At 40.1% G+C, this 23,829-nt stretch overlaps 1 protein-coding gene across 3 annotated transcripts in view; it reads left to right on the top strand.

Moving 5' to 3' along the window:
- The window catches only part of KCNMA1 (potassium calcium-activated channel subfamily M alpha 1), a 1,372,671-nt gene extending 1,350,321 nt beyond the window's left edge, over positions 1 to 22,350 (top strand). For 2 of the 3 annotated variants that reach the window (XM_033940852.1, XM_033940853.1), the window contains one exon: positions 21,705 to 22,350. In XM_033940852.1, coding sequence (XP_033796743.1) covers positions 21,705 to 21,856 — 152 coding nt within the window. In that variant the 3' untranslated portion in view covers positions 21,857 to 22,350. The remainder of the gene's footprint in view (positions 1 to 21,704) is intronic. The other variant, XM_033940854.1, reaches the window with a different exon arrangement.
- The last annotated feature ends 1,479 nt before the right edge of the window (positions 22,351 to 23,829 follow it).

The following is a 23,829-nucleotide window of genomic DNA, read 5'->3' on the forward strand; positions in this document are numbered from 1 at the left end:
TCGCCGGCCATGGCGGTAAAAGCTCCGATGCTCATAGAATTCCTATGAGCACCGGAGCTAATACCGCCCTGGCCAGAGATTTAAAAAAAAAAAAAATTTTTAATGAGTTTTCAATATAGACTTAAATTTTGGAAATGAAAGTTCACTTTGAATAACTTGTGGAAGGTCATTCCATAAGGATGAAGATAAAAAGAAAAAAAACAGAATTACAAGATGATTTATAATGAGTCATTTTTGGAGAAGGAAGTACCAGTCTCTGAGAGTCAACCAACCGTAATGTACGTGTTGGGGGTTTTAGAATAGTTACAGCAGCCAAGTATAATGGAGCTGCATAATGCAGAGATTTAACAGTCAAAGAATGTTAAATTTAGATCTATGATGTATAGGCAATCAGTGTAAATTTATCAACAAAGGAATGATATGCCAGAAAATTGTTGCATACAGGATTTATACTGTATAATGGGAGGGAGGTCAGTTTTTAGTAGTGAAGCTGCATATAACTATATATAGATTAAACAATGTTTAAGGGAAAAGGGATGGGATTTAATTATATCGCCTTTAAGTGATTACAATCAAAAGTTTACATATTATATTCTGGAACTTATTTAATACCTGGGGCAATAAAGGGTTATGTGACTTGTGCAGAGTCACAAGGAGTTGCAGTGGGAATCAAATCTGGTTCTCCCAGTTCTTAGTCCACTGCACTAACCAATAGGCTACACGTTTTGAGTTAGGTGCACAACTTTCAATTATAAGAACATAAGAATTGCCACTGCTGGGTCAGACCAGTGGTCCATTGTGCCCAGCAGTCCACTCCCGCGGCGACCCTTAGGTCAAAGACCAGTGCCCTAACTGAGTCTAGCCTTATCTGCGTACGTTCTGGTTCAACAGGAAGTTATCTAACTTTGTCTTGAATCCCTGGATGGTGTTTTCCCCTATAACAGCCTCCGGAAGAGTGTTCCAGTTTTCCACCACTTTCTGGGTGAAGAAGAACTTCTTTACGTTTGTATGGAATCTTTCCCCTTTCAATTTTAGAGAGTGCCCTCTTGTTCTCCCTACCTTGGAGAGGATGAACAACCTGTCTTTATCTACTAAGTCTATTCCCTTCATTATCATGAATGTTTCAATCATGTCCCTTCTCTGTCTCCTCTTTTCAAGGAAGAAGAGGCCCAGTTTCTTTAATCTCTCACTGTACGACAACTCCTCCAGCCCCTTAACCATTTTAGTCACTCTTCTCTGGACTCTTTTGAGTCGTACTGCGTCCTTCTTCAAGGGCGCAGTATTCCAAGTGGGGGCGTACCCTGGCCCGGTATAGCAGCATGATAACCTTCTCCGATCTGTTCGTGATCCTCTTCTTAATCATTCCAAAGCATTCTGTTTGCCCTTTTTGCCACCGCCACACATTACGCGGATGGCTTCATCAACTTGTCAACCAATACTCCCAAGTCTCTTTCCTGGGGGGGGGCGTCTCTCCGAGTACCGCACTGGACATACTGTATTCGTGTATAAGATTTTTGTTACCGACATGTATCACCTTACACTTATCCAGGTTAAACCTCATTTGCCATGTCGCAGCCCATTTCTCGAGTGTGTTATGAGGTATTAAGTGCCAATTATCAGTGCCATTTAAGTCTATCAATAAATTAAGTTAGGTGCCTACATCGGCTAAGCACACTGATGTATGTCCCTAACTTTAGGCAGACTTCACAGCATTTGGGGGAAAAGTGCCCAAATTACCGTGCAGTTAGTACAACACCTATGCACATATTGTTGGGGACATTCCCATTATTATCCTAAACAGATACCATAAAGTACTGAAACTTATAGACAGTAAGTAAATATGTTCTCTCTGCTTCAATGACAGCATGTTGTAATGTATTGTGTGCTAATTCCAAATTGCATTCCTCACTCATTGCCTACCTATAACAGGCTATGCATTTGGGAGCAATCCTATAACTGGGTGCCTGGTAGGATTCTATTTTATTTTAAATATCTTTTATTGATCAAACAAAACAGTACAAGTAGAATAAACAGAAAGGTAAGGCAATTTATTTGATCAAGGTATATTGCAACCCAATCCAACATCACTTACATTTCAGGTGACTAAGTTTTTATATAGGTGCTGCTAGATGTGATTCTGTAAATGGGGCTTAAGTGTGATTGACATACAATGGCATCGTTTAACTACAAAAATGGACTAAGTCCTCTTAGTCAAATCAACATAAACAAACAAACAAAATGGAGGACTAATGATAACAAGAATTCTTGCTGTTCTATACCGCTCTCAGAAACCTGTAATGTTCAAAACACATAAGTGTCTAGACACCACTCATACAGGTAAATGGTATCTTTCATTGAGCCGGTATTTTTATGTGCAAAGCTACAAATGTGCAAAAAGCTGTATTAAAGTGCTACGTGAAATAAATAACTTTAAAAGGTATCAAAAATTTGCACTTAGCTTTTGTATGAGCTTGATTTGTAGACAATCATTGTAGTTAACAAAAAATGGCTAAACGCCCTACGGGACCCGTTTCGCCACAATGAAGGGCTTCTTCGGGGGTCTTGTATTTATGAATGTGCAATTTTGTTTCGGTTGACACATATCAAAAAGCGCCATTTTTTGATATGTGTCAACCGAAACAAAATTGCACATTCATAAATACAAGACCCCCGAAGAAGCCCTTCATTGTGGCGAAACGGGTCCCGTAGGGCGTTTAGCCATTTTTTGTTAACTACAATGATTGTCTACAAATCAAGCTCATACAAAAGCTAAGTGCGAATTTTTGATACCTTTTAAAGTTATTTATTTCACGTAGCACTTTAATACAGCTTTTTGCACATTTGTAGCTTTGCACATAAAAATACCGGCTCAATGAAAGATACCATTTACCTGTATGAGTGGTGTCTAGACACTTATGTGTTTTGAACATTACAGGTTTCTGAGAGCGGTATAGAACAGCAAGAATTCTTGTTATCATTAGTCCTCCATTTTGTTTGTTTGTTTATACAATGGCATCGGCCAATTTAGGTGTCATTTATAGAATTTTTTATTTTGGACTCCTGTCTCATCATGGTTATTTGTGGCAATGTAGCAGATGCCAGACAGACTTCTACAATCTGTGTCCCATATGCAGCAAGACGGCTCAGGAGCAAGAATGCGCGGAATAAATGGTAGAGCACATTAGAATTGCTCACTGTAGTACTGAGGATTTTTCCCTCCATTATTTTCTGATTTGGTGCATTATTCAGCATTATTTGGTGCATTATATCTGAATGACATTATTTGCTGTAAGCATTTCTTTGATGAAAAATGATTAGCATTATTCAGCATTATTCAGCATCACCTAAGAGGTGATTGGTGGTATTATTTGAGTTATTGCATACCATACTCATATTGTCTGAGTACAGGTCATACCTGTCTCACAGGGAGAGGAAAACATTAGGAGACATTTTCGAAAAATACGTCCAAATTTTATTTTGTTTCGAAAATCGTCTAACTATATGTCCTGCTGATCTGATCGTCCAAGCCGCTAAATCATCCATCTTTATACCACATTTTCGTCCAACTGTTTCTCCAAGTCAAAAATGCCTACAACAAGTCCTGTTGGACGTGGGAGGGATCTGAAAAGTGATGGACTGAACACCCAGACATGGCACCTAAATACAGGGCACTGCTGTGAACTTCACAAAAAGGGTGCCATGTCTTCATCTCACTACAGCTCCCTTTTAGGGCTTGATGAGCCCCCAAAACTACCTCCAGAATTCCCTAGACCCACTTATCTACCACCCCAATAGCCCTTATGGCCGCAGGAGTCACTTATATGCTAGTAAAAAAGGGTTTTGGGGGTGTATAGGGGAGTGCACATGCTTCAGTATCAATGTAGTGATTACAGGGGCTTATGGGCATGGGCCCACCCACCCCTAAGACGGTTTAAGACACCTCTGTACAGCATGACTAGGCTTTCCTATGCCAGGCTGCCAGGTGATGATGTTCTGGAGGCATAATTTTCAAGTTGTGATTAATATTTTTATGGGGGGGTCAGTATTATGTGTTTGCAGTGCTTATTTGGTCACTTTAGGTGGTTTTTTGTGACTTAGACCATGTTTTAAATGGTCTAAGTCACAACGTTCAAGTTCCATCGATCCTGTGCTATATAACTTTCAGTTATACATGAAGTACGACTAAGTCTAAGTCGGCCCACGTCCCGCCCAACTCCCACCCTCGACACTCCTCCTGAAATGCCCTGTTTAGCGATGGTCATTCAGCGGCACTATGAAGGCCTAGGTCATTTAGAAATACATCCAAAACCCATTTTTATTATCGGCACTTGGACGTATTTTGACAATGTTCTTCCAAGTGCCAATTTAGGCCAGTTTTTTGGACGTTTTTCTCTTTCGATTATGAGCCCCTTAGTGTTTATTTAATTTATTTATTTTTTAAAAAATGCATATTCTGCTTATACCTAAGCAGATTACAAAAAAAAAAACCCATAATCATAATATTAAAAAAAAACCCAGTGTAAAACATAATAAAACAATATACAAGTAACATTTCCATTAATCCCTTTGGGGTCCTTTTTCTAAGGCGTGCTAGCCATTTTAGCACATGCTAAATGCTAACGCATCCATTATAGTCTATGGACGCGTTAGCGTTTAGTGCGTGCTAAAACAGCTAGCGCACCTTAGTAAAAGGGGGCCTTTATGCCTTCAGTCAGTGGCGTATCTAGCATGTGTGACACCCGGGGCCCATCATTTTTTGGCACCCCCCATCTGTACGAAAAACATGATTTTTAGTAACAAGCCACATGTCACACATGCGTACCTAGGAAAAGGCAGCAGTGAGCAGTACAACAGCAATACACCCATTGTAAAACTAAACAAGCCAGACTAGTACAGATCAATCCTGCAGTCAATCCTAACAGAAAACCATGTCTTTCGAACACACAGAACACAGAAAACACCTTTGCCTAGTATGGAATGTCATCACAAACTAACCCCTCCCCCTTTTACAAAACTGTAGTGTGGATTTTAGCCACGGTGGTAACAGCTCTGACGCTCATAGAATTTTGAGCATCAGAGCTGCTACCACCACGGCTGGCGCTAAAAAACGCTCCACAGTTTTGTTAAAGGGGGATAAAATAGAAATACATAGACAAAGGTTAAATTGAACCAGCAAGAAGCTGGACTCTGCATACAATGCAACACAACAGAAACAGTGACACATGTCTCCTAAAGCAATAAATAAATAGAAAATTTTTGTTCTACCTTTGTCTTCTCTGGTTTCTGCTTTCCTCATCTTCTTGTTACTCTCTTCCTTCCATCCACTGTCTGCCATCTCTCTGCCCCTATATGGCATCTTCTCTCATTCTATGCCCCTTCCAGAAACTGTATGCCTCCCTCTTCCATCTCTCCTTTCACCCGCATTGGTCTGGTATCTGTCTCCTCTCCTTCCTCCCTGCTCTGGCATCTCTCTCTCCACTCCCTTCCTCCTGTTCTTCCTTCTCAATTTATTTTCTGTTTCTGTCTAAATTTTTTTTTTACTATTCAGTCCTCAATTTCCCTCTTCATAGCTTGCCACCTCTTTCCCTCACCCATTGCAGTAACTAACTCTATCCTCTTCCCTCAATCCTGCATGTGCCCTTTTTTTCTTTCTTCTCCCCACTTCCTTCCAGCATCTGCTCCCCCTTTCCCTCACACTTCCATTCAGCAGCTGTCCCTCCTCTCCCCCACACTTCCATTCAGTGTCTGTTTCCCTCTCTCTACCCCTTCCATCTACTGTTCATCTTCTATCTCGCCCCTTCCATTCACTGCCCTCTATGCTCTTCCCATAAGTGTCCACCCTCTCTCTCTCTCTTCCATATAGCATCTTCCCTCTTTCTATGCTCCTTCCATAAACTATCTATCCCGTGCCCCTTCTCTCCTTTGTACATGATTGATTTCAACTCTGTCAGCTCTCCGTTTTTCTCTCTCTGTCACCACCCCCTCCCCTATGCTCTGGCATCTTTCTCTTCTCCTTTCTTTTCTTCCCACCTCACGGTCTAGCATCATCCCTTCCCTGATTCCTGGCATCTCTCTCCCTCCCCTTTCCTTTTCTTCCATCTCTCCCTCCCCCTCCATGCTCTGACATCTCCTTCCTTTCCCCTTGATCTGGCATACCTTCCTCCTTCCCTCCATGCCCTGGCGTCTCTTCTTCCCTCCAAGCCCTGGCATCTCCTTTATTCCCTCCAGTTGGGTACAGCAACACTCTCACCAATCCTCTCCCCCTCTGCTCCCTTTCCTTCTTCTGTCAGCCAAGACCTGGTTTCCTGAACTTAATCGGACAGCAGCAGCATTCACAATTCACTGCTGTTGCCGGCTTCAGGCCTTCCTCTCTGTCGGGTCCTGTCTTCATGAAAACAGGAAGTAGGGAGGACCCGGCAGAGAGGAAGGCCTGAAGCCAGCAACAGCAGCGAATTGTAAATGCTGCTGCTGCTGCACAAAGAAGGTAATGGTGCCAGGCCTTGGAGCACCGAGGCAGACCGCTTCTCTCTCCTCCCAGCCAAACCCCCACTGACCCTCCTATCTCTCCCCCACAAGTGAACCCTTCCAACCCTCCCAGCGAGAGCAGCAAACCTCCCTCCAGTAGTGTCGGCTAAACAGACTGCTTCGCAGCTTTCTCCTGCCGGTGAAGCGTCACTGATGACGTACCTAGTGGGCTGCATGTGGCCCCCGGGCAGCAAGTTTGAGACCACTGCTGTAACTCATCAATAGTGGTAGTCATTAAGCATAGAGGTTCATTTACACTGGGTTTTACTAAATGGTGGTAGAGGTTTCTTCCGTGAGCCGGTGTGGTAAATGCTCCGATGTTTATAGAATTCCATGTTTATAGAATTCCGATGTTTATAGAATTACTGCTGTTTAGTAAAAGGAGCTCTTAAATATTGACCCAAAGATTTTATTTAAAGGGCACAAACTAAAGTTATATGTTTGGCTGTTTATTAACCTGTGTGAATACAAATTGTACTGAATAAGTATCATAAATATATATAAAAAAGAATGCAATTTCAGAACTGCATTGTGTACCCTTTTACTTACACTAACATTTTTGACAGTAGAAAGCCTTCAGGCTTTTAAAGTGCATTCTTTGTATCATTTTATGTGACATTAATATTTTCCCAATGAAAAAAGGGAATTACATTTTAATCAGCATACTTTAAAAGTCAAATGTCATGTTTCTTACTGGAAAGGTTAATATCTTAATATATTCAGGATTTTCTGCTTTTAAATATGGGCAATCCCCAGTTGAAGAAGTCTGATTCTTATTATTTTCAATGTAGAAGATGCGCTGTAGGTCATTCAGATTTCCCTAAGATCATGGCTTGCCTTCTGTTTCAACTATTCACTTTGTGTTCACCTCTTGTTCCCTGTAAAAATAAACTTGTCTAGCAGCATGAAGAAATAATCAGTGATAAAACTGCATTTAACTTGCTTCGAAATGAGCCTGTTAAACACAAACCATTTTCAGAAGTGATAGTTTGAAACTGTTTATGTCATCTCAGAAGCCATTTAAAAACACGATAAGCATCACCCTTTGCACCTCTCTGAAAGGTTAGTTTCATCTTTGCTCACATAAAATTGGTTTCTGCAATGCATAATGGTTCATATGTGTCACATGCTGAGTAAATGGCTTTTTAAATAGGCCTGAGATTATTTTGGTGTGTTAAAGATTCTGGGGGATTTTATATAACCTTCCTTTAACCATTCCATTGGAACTGTTCCTTTAAATCCTCATTAATTATTTAGTTGTTTGAAAGACTTTAAAAGTCTTTTTTTTTTATTCTTAAAAAAAAAAAAATCCTGCTTGACAAAAAGATAAATGAATGTAGAAGGATGCTATAGGAACCTGGCAAGCTGTAGATCATCTATGAACAGATTGGAACTTTATCATCCTGTCAAGGAGAATAATTTAAAGCACTTAATCAGTTAGCTTCACGGTACAGGATGCAACATTATAAATTCCTATCGTCCCCAATCTGTTCAAATCAAACTGAACTTAATTGCAGTAGGTAAGGCAGAAAGAAGAGATGTCGAAGATTGCACAGCACTAAAAAACTTAATGGAAAGGAAATAAGGATATTCTTAAAACAACCCAAAGAAGATGTCATATTTATTCCAGATTATTATTATCACGAAGCAGCTTGGAGCTATTGATCAGTTAAATGGCTGAACTGACACCTCATTTTTAAAATAAGAGGTCACTTCCTGCAACAGAAAGAATATTTAACTTCAGAAAATGAGTCCACATTTTTTTAAATTCAGAAGCCCCATTAGTTATGTTATCAAACATGTTCCTTTGGGATATTACTACTGCTATTACTATTAATTATTTCTATAGTACTACCAGACATACGCTGTGCTGTACAGAGTCACAAAGAAGACAGTGCTTGCTTGAAAGAGCTTACAGTCTATGCACGGAAAACATTTCATATTTAGTTTTCAGGTCAATCAACATTTTAGTTAATTTTGGGATTCTGAATTATTCCGATCATTTATTTTGTTTGTTTCTATTTGAATCCATTGGACAAGCAATTTTGCACTCTTGACTAGGGTTTTCCATATATTTTTAATCAGACTTACCTAATACTTATGGCTCATGTCTGCCACAAAGGCAGCAGTACTCCAAAAGTACCAAATTGATCCAATTAATGTATGTATGATTAGGTCTACCCTATCTTTTAAAGAGTTCCTTTCTATTTTCTATTTCTATTTTTTTTAATTGTGATCATTGGCTATCAGGGGTATAAAATGTTTTAATAAATGATAAAAAGACACAGTAGCATGAAGACTGAAAGCCACCATTAGAGATAAAGTGACTCTAACATTGACAGGAAGACTCTAAATCCTCTGAGTGTTGGGCAAAGTACTAACAAGATTAGGTTAAGGAAGGAGGCTTGTGGGGAAATGGACCCATTAGAGCAGGGGTGTCTAACCTTTTGGCTTCCCTGGGCCACATTGGCCGAAAATTTTTTTATGGGGCTGCACAAACGCGCAAACGCTGCAGCAAGACAGAGGAGGGAGCCGGTAAAACGGTAAACACCCGGGGGCAGCAGAGGAAAACACTGCATCGCCCTCGACCGGGACCACACAAAATACTTCACAGGGCCACATGTGGCCCTTGGGCCACAGGTTGGACTCCCCTGCATTAGAGAGTTGCACAAAGGAACCTCAGATGGATTTGCTTAAGAACATTTGATGGAAGAAGGCTACCTTCTCCTACACAGCTAGAAACTTTGGAATGCAACCTCTATCGTTCCCCTGTCTTAAAGGAGCTACTATTGACCAGTCCCAAGAACAAGTTCTGGGACAATAGGTTTGGAAAAATGTGAAATTAATAAAGAAACAGCAGCATGATGACCCTAAGGCACCAGGAGAAGATAAAACAGCAAGCAAACAAACAGTGGAGACGTCCAATAAAAAAACAGGTGTGCTAATGTGTTTCACAACTCTATTCAATCAATTTCTCATTCAAATCAATGACTCGTCATGTACATATTTCAGCCCAACCGGCCTGCATCAGATGTCTTGTGTTTTGTAGAAGCAACGCTCATGTTTGATAATTCCAGGACTTGGCTCACTCTATATAAAAAGCATGTGTAAACTTATGCAGTGCTCTTATGAAGTAGCTCAAGCCAGAAGCATCCACGGTTGCAAAAGTCTAAGATCAAAACTGTGGATGCTTCTGGCTTGAGCTACTTCACAAGAGCACTGCATAAGTTTACACATGCTTTTTATATAGAGTGAGCCAAGTCCTGGAATTATCAAACATGAGCGTTACTTCTACAAAACACAAGACTCCTGATGCAAGCCGGTTGGTCCGAAACATGTACATGCTGAGTCATTGAATGAATGAGTCATTGATTGAATAGAGTCATGAAACACATTAGTTCACCTGTTTTCCTTGGACATCTCCACTGTTTGCTTGCTTGCGATTGACTTGTGGAGGTGACTCTCCTGTTCTGTACGCCTGTGAAAGATAAAACAAAACCAATTAAAAATTATAACTGACTCTTTTAAGATATTGGAAGCAGGTTCTCTAAAATACAAGCCAATATGTTATACATATATAGGAATACCACATTCTTATAGCAGTCCAGAATTTTTTTGTATTAAATGTGTGCCCTTTGCCCTGCCTAGTAAGGATTCTGACCCTGTGACATTGCAGCACAGTCGTTCACTTCAGTGAATCTACAAAACATGCTAGACTCGTGTAGTGGAAGGACTCTCAGATGCACAAACTGAAAAAGTGTGTATGTACCCTTTCTCCAGCATATGGTAAGGATGCTATGATATTGTGGAATTCTGAGCATAGCCACTCAATTCTGTGCATCCACACAATATGTCAGGCTTTACCAGTGTGTACATTTACATTCATGCACCTCCCTAAGGAATTCATCTTCAGTACAGACTTCATTTACAGCATACACATTTCAGGGTTGTTGTTTTTTCCAGACACAGTTTGAATCAGTCCCTCTCTACCCATACCTGAACTCTAAGTATGCTATTACTTGCACTATGTCTAAGCAAGACCAAATATATTTTTTTTCAGTTTTTACCATTTTTAAATATTCTTAGCCTGCAGCTAACAAGCCACTATATCAAGTGTGAGTGCCGTGGGTGATCTACCAGTTAGAGGGGGGCTGAGGGTCTACAGGTGGTTGAGGCTCTGGAGGGGGTGTCATCAGGTGGGGGAGAAATTCCATGGGTATGGCAGCAGGAGGGAGTGGGTTGCTGGGGGATTTGTCAGGGGGTTCAGGGGTGGTGGCAGGAGGGAGTGGGCATCCCTCCTGCCGTGGACATTTCCAGGGGGGGGGGGTGACAGGACGGATTGGGCATCGCTCCTGCCCCATACATTCATGGGGGAGGGGGCTCAGGGGTGACTGCAGGAGGGAGTGGGTATGCCTCCTGCCAGCCAACTTCATGGTGGGAGTGTTCCCTGCCGCAGCTGCTCAGCTGATCGCGGCAGGGAGATTTCCTTGTCATGATCAGCTCAGTGGCCGCGTCTATTTGAAATGTAGGCCAGCATTTTGGTGACCTACATTTCAAGCGTCTATCATGGACCTAGGGAGATGCCTAGGGCTGCTTAATGTCTCCCAAGGCCATTCCTGGGTGAAGCCATGCCCATGCCCAGCCTTGGGTGAGCTGAAATGTTTTGATGTGTCTCCCTGTAACCATGACAGACACCTACAGTGTAGGCGGCCTGCTTCAGGGTTTTTGGGATTTTTTTTAAAGAAAACGTGCATCCCGATTGGCTGGTTAGAAAGCAGTAGGATGCCTACCGCTGCCTACAGTTGGGACGCCGTTTATAGAATTTGCCTCTTACATCCTCCTCCTTCTCTGCCCCACCCACATAATCTGTCTCACTAAAAGAAACATGAACACACACACACACAGAGCATCGCTATCACATACACAGACAACTTAAGAACATGTATTTGCAAAATGGTTATATATCTTCTACATCTAAAAATGAACTCATGTACCATTCCATGAAATATCATTACTACGAAAGTCTGTGACTTTTGATGGACATTCATTTACAAGTTAGACATCATAAAAGTTAGCTCAAGAAATTGTCCAATGACATCTGTTCCAGAATTCTATTCTGTGGCTTCTATTTTATTTCTTTGCATGTGAATTGAATGTTTTAAATGAGTATAAAATGCCTAGATTTCATAAAGCACCTACCCAGGCAACAATAAACAGTGGTATGATTGTTGGAAGGCCATTTTAAATTTCAGTAGGTGGAGCTGCCATGGGTGCAAATATTCAAACGAGAATTTTGAAGGCCGAAATGAACAGCTGTTGAACATGGGTCAGTCGGTCCTAAGAGATAGGCAAGCACTGTTTGGAAGGGACAGGTGATAGTCTCCATTGCTCTCAGATGATTGAAAGGAAGTCAGGTTCAGATCCCCAAACACGGAGTGAAGGAAACATAGGTATGTAGCTGATGGGCAAATGATATATATTGCCATGTGAAGATCTGGATTCAGTTCCCAAATCAGGACCCAGCTAACCAAGATGGCTGTAGATACAATGTTTATAATTTCTAGAAAAGGGGTTCTTAATCAGATGAGGCCTTATACCCAAGGGTCAAATGAGGTGCTGGAAAAGGTCTTGAAATCTGAGTAAATTTATTGAAACTTTCTAGCAACACTAAAGGCAGTTCTTAGGAAGTTATTGGTAGTATATGCATTTTAGCAACACTTTATCAGCTGTTAACAGTGTCAGTGGCTATTGTCACCAGGCCGGGCCACGCCGAAGTGGGAATGGCCGAGAGAGCCCAGAGCACACGGCACTGACTGAGCAGATTATCAGTTCTTAATTGGAGTTGGTGGATCAAGTAAAATAAAACACCCAGTTTGCATCCAACTCAAAATATTTATTCCAATTGGACTTCAGTTTTCAAAAAAAAAAAAATCCCACATTGCACTCATGGTTCAAAAAAACCCTTCAAATTTCCAAGATACAGTCCAAAAATGACTCTTTACTATTCCTGTGCTAAAATCAATGGGTTTCAAAAATACTTTCATGCAGTTTATAGTTCAGTCTCTTATGCACAATGATTTCTGGCAGCGTTTAGACTGGATCTTGCCTCTGAGCTCCTTGGCTGCGAAGCTCAGGGCAGAAAGGACCTCCTCCCACAATGACTGCTGGTTGTGGTCCCTACCAACATAGGACCCATAATCCAGTCTTATGAGAAAACCTCAAATTGAAAAACTACTGCCAGTGCTGTGCAGTGCTAACTGCCACAGCCTAGAAAAACTCTGGTTCTTGCACAAGCAGGATGCAGGAACCTTCATAAGCCGCAAAGGCTTTGTAGTAAACTTTCTTTAACTTAAGTTTACTTGAGACAGCCAGCCCCTTACCTAGCATAACAAACTAGCAAATCCTTTTAAATTTCTCAGTTTTGCTATTTTTCAAAGACCCAGCATAACCTCTATTAAACCTCGTCTGTTTCTATGTCCCACTGGTCAGCGTCACCATTTCCCTCTTTAAAGTCCATGACTTTCTCAGGGTCTAAATAGTTTTCATTATCTGAAGCTTCACTCATGAAATCTTCTAACATTTCAGATTCCATATAACCAGGTCTGACCTGGGTGTTAGGCTGAGGTATGCTGCTGCATGTCCTTGGAATTGGTCTCCTTTTTGTTTCCTCTCCAGTGTGAGTTGGTTCAGTGGCTGCCTCCCCACTGAGCACTGCTGCTGGTCCTTATTTGACTCTGTATAATAGGCTACAGGTGTTGCTTGTACCTGAATAAAGTCAGGGCTAGAATGTTCCTGGTGTTGCCTGGAATTGTGTCCCCCATGAATGTTATGACTTGTCTGGTCCACCTTCCCCCCAGGAACATTATCCTGAGACCTATTAGTTCCACCTACCATTGTTCTCCATTCTTTAACACAGGCGAAAACAAATAGGTATTTTCTTGCTCCGGACTAAACCTTCCCTGTCTGGCTTTAGTTCTGGGTTGTGGTGTTGGTGTTGGTGTAGGTAGTGTTCTTTCTTTTTGGGAGACTATTTTCCCCTGCCTAGTCCTAGGCATCGGCGTCTTTTCACTATCCGGCTCAGTCACTATCAATTAATGATATAAGTAGCTCTATTAGTGCTCACAAGAGACCATGTGGTTTAGGAAGGGGGCAAGAGGGTTTCATTGATCAGTTAAATGGATGAAGGAACTTAAAAGGATTAAGAACCATGCTCTAGAGAAAGGAAGTCTTGCCTATTGCTAGCAATAAGTTTCAAGTATGTACATAATTCTGCTTTGAAAAATTACCTCAGGCAATATGTGGACAATTTCAGATAAGTCCTCTAGAATGAATGTGAATTAAGATTCTTTTCTCTAATATCTAAGGTTACTTTAATAGGTATATATAGTTTATATTAAATAAATGTAATTTTAGAAGTAATAATTATATGGAATAGCTTCTGAGTTTATGATCGTTTACATTAAAAGTATTTATCATGTGAGCACTTACTGCCACCCATGATAAGGGAAAGGGATTGGGATTTGATATACTGTTTGGACGAGGTACATTAAGCAGTTTACAATCGGGTACTCAAGCATTTTCCCTATCTGTCCTGGCAGGCTTACAGTCTATCTAATGTACCTAGAGCAGTGGAGGATTAAATGATTTGGCCAGGGTCACAAGGAGTAGCATGGGGGTTGAGTCCACAACTTCAGAGTGCTGAGGCTGTAGCTTTAACCACTATGCCACACTCTCTTCCTATAAGTGCTCGTGTGGTATCCATTTGCTAACCTGTTAGTGTGTGGAAATATAGCTGTGCTGATTAGTACAGGAATGCCTGCTCATCGCCTACTGACACACCCCTCAAAAATATATTTTGCATTTATACAAGACATATGAGCATATCCTACAATACACCATTTTATGCTCCTAATGCAGGTTAGTAAAAGGGTCCCTTACAGAAGATGATTCAAGATATTGAAAGGCTAAAATTCATTTTAGTTCAACTATTATCAGCCTAAACCTAATTATGTTCAGATAGGGTTAGGATTTAGTTTTATTTACAAGGATGTACTCAGCTTGGGTATTTTTGTGCTGCAGAGACTGGGACCCTGATTCTATAAATGACGCCTAGGGTAGGCACCACTAGGCACTTAGCCGAGTTCTGCTCAAAACTCAAAATTGTTTAATTAGCAACGCTCCATTAACTGAATGTCCTGGTGAAAACTTTCTCCTTGCTCGTCACTCACCAAACTAAGATTTTCCGGAAAAAATGTCAAGATGTGAGTGCAAAAAGTGTATTTTTATGACATACGATGGCCAAGTTTTTGATATGAGTCAAGGAGATTCTGAACACCTTCCTTGTATGAAGGAGACTTAGCTAATGAGGCACCAACAATCGAGAACGATTTAATTGGCAACAATTTGGATTTTCATGCACATCGATCCTAGTTGCTAGTCTATAAAATACACACCTAAATTTCTTAGTTTGCAGCTCAAAAGGGGCATAGCCGAGAGAGGAGTATGGGAGGAACGGGGGCATTCCTAGAAGATAGGCACGATGTTAGAAAATAATGTCTTATCTGCACCTAAGTTAAACACTGTCTATACACCAGGTTTCAGCAGTCATAAATTCATCACCCCACGTTAGTCTGAAGGTCAAGTGCCTTTTGAAGAATACTATCAGCACTTTTTGGCACGTAACTTTGGGTTACATAGAGCTTTTGCTTTTAGGGGAAGTGTGTATTTATCCCCTTTATCATCTATCCCTGATGTAGCTTGAGGGTGAAATGTGGCCAAGTTGGGTCTTTAGAATAAATCACATACTTCTTGATACATTTGATCTCCTTTGTGTCTTCTACTTGTGTGGGTGTTTACAGACCATCACCTCTTCTTGTGTGTTTCTTCTACACCTCCTTTTTCGGCGTTTAAATCATTGTATTCTCGTACCACTTGAGAAGGTAATACTGTAAGAGGTTACCTAGATTTAAAAGTGGAAAGGGTGCTTATTTGTGTCTTGTTTTAATGAAAACACAGGGCTCCTTTTACGAAGGTGCGCTAGCGGTTTTAGTGCGCGTATAGCAGGTGCTACATGCTAATGCCTCCATAGAGCTTGCATTAGTATTTTTCGTGTAGCGCAGGGGTTAGCCTGTGCTAATCTTCAGCGCACGCTAAAAACGCTAGTGCACCTTCATAAAAGGAGCCCACAGTGATGCCTATTTGCCTCTTTTTTATGTTTGTCTTTTTTTATTCATTGTATCATTTATGTATATTTTATCAAATTAAATCCAACCCTAGTTATGGAAATCAAAAGGAAATAATACAAAACCAAACTTTCAAATAATACTACATCATTCCAATAAGCTCAGATCAAGAGAGAATAATACCTGAACTTTAAGGAAAACATTTGGGAAATCTTGGATAATAGAATCTACCATTTTATAAAATTGAAACTAACATAGTCAAGAAATTCTATAAAACAAAAATCCAACATTGTTTGGCATAATTATTAAAGACTTCTTTTCAAATCAGTCATTATTTTTAACTTTCATGTAATTTAAAAAATTGTTCCAATTGCAATGGGTCCTGAAATACAAAATCCTTGTCCTGAAATTTCAATAAACATTTACAAGGAAGCTTCAAAAAAAATATTTGACTCCCAAAGCTACAACCCTAGATTTCAGTGCTAAAAAAAATCTTCCATCTCTTCCCTTCACCCCCCTTACCCCCATTGCATGTATATTGTTGTAAACCCATTCTCATTACATGCATCTTCTTGTAAACTGCTCTGTACTTCTGTATCCGGCTGTAATCATGGTTGCTTGTTGCAAACATCTCATATTCTCATTGCATGTATCTTCTTGCAAACCGCTCTGAACTTATGTATCTTGTTGTAAACCGCTCTAAACTTGTTCTAAACATATGTTTCTTGTTGTAATCACCGCATACTCTCATTGCATGAATCTTGTTGTAAACCGCTTTGAACTTATGGTATAGCGGTATATAAGAAATAAAATTATTATTATTATCTGTGTAGCTTTGGCCACATCTAAAAATATCAATGCTTGAACTCCACAAAATATTGAATCCTTATTTTTAAAATAAGGTTTCATAATCAAAGCTTTATCACTTTCATTAGAACATACCACCAAGAGGATGGACCTAGTTTGTATTAAATCTTGAGAGTCTTCAAAAAATCTTGTAAGATCAAAATCTGTTGTTACTGATCCACCCCTTGCTCAGAAGAAAGCTTCTGTTTTTTGAGGAATATAATAACAATTTAAAATGGATAATGTATCAGCGTTCTGTAACCCTAAAATCTCTTTGAAATATTTCCTCAATATAATTTCAGGTAATAAGAAATGAGTTATTGGGAAATTAACCAAACCTGGGTTCCTTGACCGTACAGTGTTTTCCAACATCTCAAGTTTAAAATGCAAACTATATGAAGGAACAGCTGAGGTAGAAACAGCTTGCAAGGAGAAACCTGTGTTTCAACTAAATATAAACGCTTATCCAGAATCTTTAAATTAGAGTCTACTTTGTCCAATTTCTCAACAACTTTCTGTGAAAAAAGATACAAAGGATAGGCGCCTATCGACACCTAACACCAAAGCAGGCTTATTTAGGGATGAAGAAAGACTTAGGCACCACTAGGCACGATTCTCTAAAGATCTTAGTTTTAAGTTAAGTGTGATTCTGTAATGGGTACCTAAGTGTCGTTGACAATCAACAGGCGTCTAATGTTAGGCTCCTATCTTTTATAGGCACCAATTACAGAATCTGGCACTGAATGTTTATGTAGAATCAATCTGTACTAATCCAGTTTAGTAGTGTTCATTCTGCTGCCCCTAAATATCTCTTCTGTTCTTACACCCTATACACCTCCCAGAGAACTCCGTTCCTCAGATAAGCCACTCTTAGCTGTACCCTTCTCCTCCACTGCCAATTCCAAACTTTGTTCTTTCATCTAGCTGCCCCCTATGCCTGGAATAAATTACCTGAGTTTGTCCACCAAACCCCTTCCCTTACCTTGTCTAAAAGTAGACTGAAAATCCACCTTTTTAATATAGCCTTCAATCCTTAGCCCTACTCCTCTGCCCTCCAACCCAGCCAGCTGATTAACCGTTCCCCTTAACTGTATCCATGACATCCTGTTTGTCTGTCTTGCCTGTTTAGATTGTAAGCTCTTTTGAGCAGGGACTGTTTTCTTCTTCTTTGTAACTGTACAACGCTGTGTACGTTTGGTAGCGCTATAGAAATCATTAATAGTAGTAGTAGCTTGAAACAAGAGTATTTTTAAAACATAATGCTAAACTTGAAAAGTTCTAGTTAGGGTTGCTAGACTTACTCTTTGAGAAAAAAAAGGGCACCTGGCCTCGCCCCATTCCACCCACAGTCCCGCCCTGTTCCGCCTCTGGTTCTGCCCTGTTCTTCCCCCAGCCCCGTCCCCCCACGAACCTTCCCAAGCTCAAAGGCCGCATTTGGAAGCAATGTTCTCTAAAAACAGAACATGTCCGGGTTTTCCAGGACATATGCTAACCCTTTAGTGGACATTGATATTCTTTAGTCTGTTTGGTTTCTCACTGAAAAGGCAATAAGCAATGTTAAAGATTGCTTGTATAGGTTTCAAAGTTCCTGGAAATGACTGAGAGAAAAGCATTAAGGGCCAGATTCTGTAATTGGTGCATAAAAAGAACCAAAACTTAGGCGCCTTTAATAGAAGTCAGGTTTTAAAGGCCTACATTACATACACATGAGTCCTTTACAATGGCACCTAAGTCATTCTCTACTCCCTAAAAACACCTACTTTGCTGTTAGGTGCTGCTAGGTGCTATGTGATATGTGCCTATCTTTTGTAGAATTGCATCTTAGACGATAAATGCCTAAAGCCTAGTTAATTTTTAAAGCTCATAATTGAAGCCAATTTACTTAGAAAGATAAGAGCCTAACTTTAGGTGCCTCTTATAGAATTTGCTACCAAAGGGCCTCTTTTACAATGCTGTGGTAACAATGCTGCTGTGGTAAATGCATCAAAGCCCATTTGATTCCTATGTGTTTTGGTGCATTTACCACGGCTTTGTACAAGGGGCACTATATGCATGTGATTTTCTGAGGGCTGTACTTGAATGAATTTATCGTTTCTTTTTTTGCTGGCTTTGTTTTGTTGCTTGGAGATGGACATTGTCTATTTATGGTGTTTGATTTGGCTTTACACTGAGAGAAGCACTGAGGCCTATAGTCTATATACAATGCTGGGGGCGGCGGCCAACTTAAAAACAGCAGCCTCTTTTTTTCCTAAAGAGAACCTTCTCTTTATAAAAAAGGACCTTCTCCTTCCCCCCTCCTAGTGTTCTTCCCTTTTTTATGTCTGCTTTTCCTGTAATTATTGTATTTCATCAAAACTTTCCTATTGTCTTTGTTTTAAGTCCTTAATTTGTCTCGTCGATATGTCCTTGTAAGTCTCCCCCTTGGTTTTAACATTGTAAAACGCTTAGGGTCTCATAATCGAAAGAGAAAAACGTCCAAAAACTAGCCTAAGTTGGCACTTGGACAATCATAAACGAAAGACGCCCAAGTGCCGATAATCAAACCGGGTTTTAGACATATTTCTAAATGACCTAGGCCTTCATAGTGGCGCTGAACGACCAAAGCTAAACTGGGCGTTTCAGGAGGAGTGTCGAGGGCGGGATTTAGGCGGGATGTGGGCAGGCTTAGACTTAGTCGTACTGCATGTATAACCGAAAGTTATACAGCACAGGATTGACGGAACTTGGACGTCATGGTCTCAGTCACAAAAACCCACTTAAAGTGACCAAATAAGCACTGCAAACACATAATACAGACCCCCCACACACTATCCAGTGATCACCAACCCCCACCCCCATAAAAATATTAATCACAACTTGAAAATTGTGCCTCCAGAACATCATCACCTGGCATAGGAAAGCCTAGTCGTGCTGCACAGAGGCATCTTAAACCATCTTAGGGGTGGGTTAGGGACCCAAAGAGGGGTGGATCCATACCCATAAGCCCCTGTAATCACTGCATTGATATTGAAACATGTGCACTCCCCTGTACACCCCCCAAAACCCTTTTTTACTAGCATATAAATGACTCCTGCAGCCATAAGAGCTATTGGGGTGGTAGATAAGTGGGTCTAAGGGATTCTGGAGGTGGTTTGAGGGGGCTCACCATGCCCTATAAGGGAGCTGTAGTGAGATGAAGACATGGCACCCTTTTTGTGAAGTTCACAGCAGTGCCCTGTATTTAGGTGCCATGTCTGGTGTTCAGTCCATCACTTTGCAGACCCCTCCCACGTCCAACAGGGCTTGTTCTAGGCATTTTTGACTTGGACGAAAAGAATGAAAATGTGATATAAAGATGGACGATTTAGTGGTTTGGACAATCAGATCAGCAGGACATATAGTTAGACGATTTTCGAAATGAAAAAAAATTTGGACGTATTTTTTGAAAATGTGTCCTAAGCTATTTTTTACTTTGGACGACTTATGACTTGGATGAAAACAGACTTAGACGTTCCTTTCGATTTTGCCCCTCTTAGTATTCATGATAGGCATTTCAACAAATTTTAATAAAACTTGAAACTTGATGGTGCCATTTATAGAATCACACCTTCAGGAAAGTTAGAAGCCGGAAATGTAGGCCAGGGTTTTCAAGGCCTACATTTCCAGCGCCTACCTTTCATGTGTATTGCATCTCCGGGGGCACTTTACTATGTCTAATGCCACTTCTGGCATTAGCTATGCCTACAGTGGTATTAGGCGTTGTAAAGTACCACTGTAGGTGCAATTCTGGTGCTGTTTGTTTAGGTGCCAGTTTTAAACGTTCTTTTAAATGACAATATGCACTTAAGTTAGGCACCAGTACGGTGCCTACTGGTGCCTAAGTTAAGACGTTGTTTATAGAATATGGGCCTAAGCCTTTTACACTGAAAATAAGCACTAATCCCCCCTTTTACAAATCTGCGCTGCTGAGCAGTGTGAGCTAAATGCCAAGCCGTCCATTCTAGTCTTATGGGTGTCTCAGCATTTAGCTTGCACTGTTCAGGACCGCAGCTTTGTAAAAGGGGGGAGGGGGGAGGTAAATTATTTGCATGTGATATTCAGAGGGTTGTTCTTCATATGCTTGCACTTTATTTGTTACGATTTTGTGAACTGAATAAGAACAAAAATTTTGAGGAGAGCTAAAATTATTTGCCATGAGTTTGTGAACTGAATAAGATCTACAGGTTTCAGGACAGGACTGAATAAAAACTAAAATTTTCATCATTGACAGAATTAGAATTAAATAAGAATTAAAATTCCATGTTTTGTGCATTAATAATTAGAACCACAATTATTGTATGGACTAAAATATCACTGTTATTGAGCTGATGTTTGGTTTTCTGTGTGCAATACAGAACCTAGCATGCTTCATAAAAGTTAGAAACCCCCCCTCCCCCACCACAATAGGCTTAAAATATTTATTTGCAATGCCTTAGGCCCATTAAATTACATAAAATCATCTTTCTGCTTTCCGCGGGAAGATGTGGGGAAGAAAATTAAGGCTGCGGGGATGGCAGGGGATGGGGATAAGAAATGAGCTTCACTGCGGGGACAATGAGGGGATGGGGATGAAAATGTGGGAATGGTGAGGAGGACGGGGATGAATCTTTGTCCCCGTGTCACACTCTACTATGGAATGCTTTGAGGTTTGTCAAATCAGACAGAGGTCTTTGATATTTGCTTATTCCTGCTTATGTTGTATTTCCTTCATTTGACTCTTCAGGGAAGACAAATTAAAGTATAACAACAGAATATCAAGGTTAGCCACATATTCTATTCAACTATTGCAAAGAGAGCTTACATTTTCTCTCTATAGAAATAACCATGTGTTTCTTGCCCAGATACCAAATTTCTGTTTTGGGGAACAATATATTTTTTTAAAGAATGAGCTTAGGAAGAAATATATTTGAAGTGCAAAATAGAGTAGCTAGAGCCACATGTCAACATATATTTCAGATCCATGTGTCATGCTTCAATTATCCGCAATATCATAGTTTTCAGATTCTTATTTCAATTCTGTATTTTGCATTGATTTCATTATCTACAATACATTTTTATATTGATTTGTTCAGAACAATAATATTTGTCTTTTCCTCCTTGTTCTGTTTCCACCCATTTGTTCTTCTACTGCAGAAAAGAAATGGTTTACAGATGAACCGGAAAATGCCTATTCAAGAAATATTCAAATCAAGCCTATGAGCACTCACATGACCAATCAAATCAATCAGTACAAATCGACAAGCAGCTTGATCCCACCAATCAGAGAAGTTGAAGATGAATGTTGACTTATAGGAGGCCAGAACTATTTTTTTAACGTTTGAAAAAGTTCATGAATGGTAATGTGGCATTATCTCTTCTCTTGTATACCAAACCACTGGTGGAAAGCTACAGAATGTAAAGAGTTATAATTGGAGAAAAAAACCATGATTGCTCTGTTTGTTTACTTTCAATATTGCTTCCATGTATTTTGGGGAAAAAAAGAGATTTCATTTATAAATGAACATAATCAAAATAATCATGTATAGGCTCTAGTGTTTTAAATTATTTTTATTTATTAGAAAAATATATATATATTTTCTTTTATTCATTGTCAACTAGTATCTTCCCTTAAGGTGATTTTTTTGTGGCCAGACTCCTTAATTCTGTCCTTTTTATTTCTATCAGGAGAATGATGGCCACAATTGTGCTAAATTTTTCTTAAGGGAGAAATGAAAATATATGAAAAATAAGGTCCAACTTGTATTTTAGTAACCAAGAGAAATAATAAAAAAATGATAACAAATATGTTTCATTATTGAAGGAAATATATTGACACCAGCTCTAAATAAATGGAAACTTATTTATTTTCAAAGATGAAAGTCATATTTTTGTAGACTTTATCATTCATTCTGCGTTAGAACTTATTAATGTGCTAAGGTACTGCCTAAGACCACTGTAATCACCAGTACATTTAAAGCAGCAATACTATGCATTTTCTATAAAATGGTGGCTTCTTTAATTTTTATGATTCCACTTTAATCTTATTCTTCTTTCATTTTGAGCCCAGCTTTTAGTTAATTTGGAAATCAAAGATTTATCATTTGAACACAGCCATGTGGTATTAGCAAAGACTTCGGATGAAAAACTGCATTGAAACAATCCTACCAGTTTATTGAGCTTCAAAATGTGAAGAGTAGATAATAAGGTGGGATTTTAAAATTTCAAATGGTAAAGGTCATAGGTGCTGAAAAGTTCTCAACCCAACAAAGAAGAGAATGACATTGATCTGATTCAATCAGTGATCTGAAACAATGTCAAAACCTAGAATTTCGTTTTTGCAAGTTGCTACTTGACAAAATAAGATAACACAGCTTTTAAGCAAACAGTGGCAAATTAACGCTCAGAATTTAGGAAGTTGGTTGGTTGAGCTGAGAACCTTTCAGCATCCCTTCGTATGGACCATTTCTTAGTTGGTCACTATCAGAAGAATGCTTAGTGCATCTGTCCTTAGCCCTATATTTCTCTGAAGAAGAAAAAGTATCCCATCATGATAAGGGGAACATTGATGATTTTGCTTAATCTAATGTTGGAATTATTTTAAATAACCTAGTACTACTGCTTTAAGGGCTGCACTTGATAAATTTAAGAGCATGCTGATGTTAAGAGCAATTCTATAACTGGGCATCCACATTTACTTGTTCTTTGTGTGTGTTAATGTACAGAACACTAGCATCTGTGTGCATAAGTGTACACTTATCCATGAAAATGCCAGCAGGTGCCTTAGCTCTATTTTGTAATGCAGTGCATTGTAAATTGTGTACTGCGGCGCACTAGTGTGTCTCCTGAGATTTCGGGTGTGGTGTGACTGGGGAGGAGGAGATGCACCGGTGTCGGCTGACTGCCTACAGGACGTGCCTCTTGCGGAGAGAGGCACGTCCTGTAGACAGCCGGCACCTCTCCTCCTCCCCAGCGCCTCTCCTGTTGACCCCCACCCTGCCGGCTGAAGGCCCCGTCTTCAGATTCTTCGCACGTGCGCAGATGTCAATGTGATGATGTCACGCGTGTGCGTGACATCATCATGTCGATGCCTGCGCACTTCCAGGTCCCCTTGAGCTGTGGCCCCCCTGTTTAGTGTACCATGGCTGGAAATAGTTTGCAAGACACTGCTGTAATGACATGCATGAGTGGCACAGCATGTAAATAGAAAATATTGTACACATGGGTGTGAATGGGTGGGGCTCCCACTAACACGCATAACTTACAGCATACTATAAGGTCC

Source organism: Geotrypetes seraphini, chromosome 4, assembly GCF_902459505.1.
Source record: "Geotrypetes seraphini chromosome 4, aGeoSer1.1, whole genome shotgun sequence".
Lineage (NCBI taxonomy): Eukaryota > Metazoa > Chordata > Amphibia > Gymnophiona > Dermophiidae > Geotrypetes > Geotrypetes seraphini.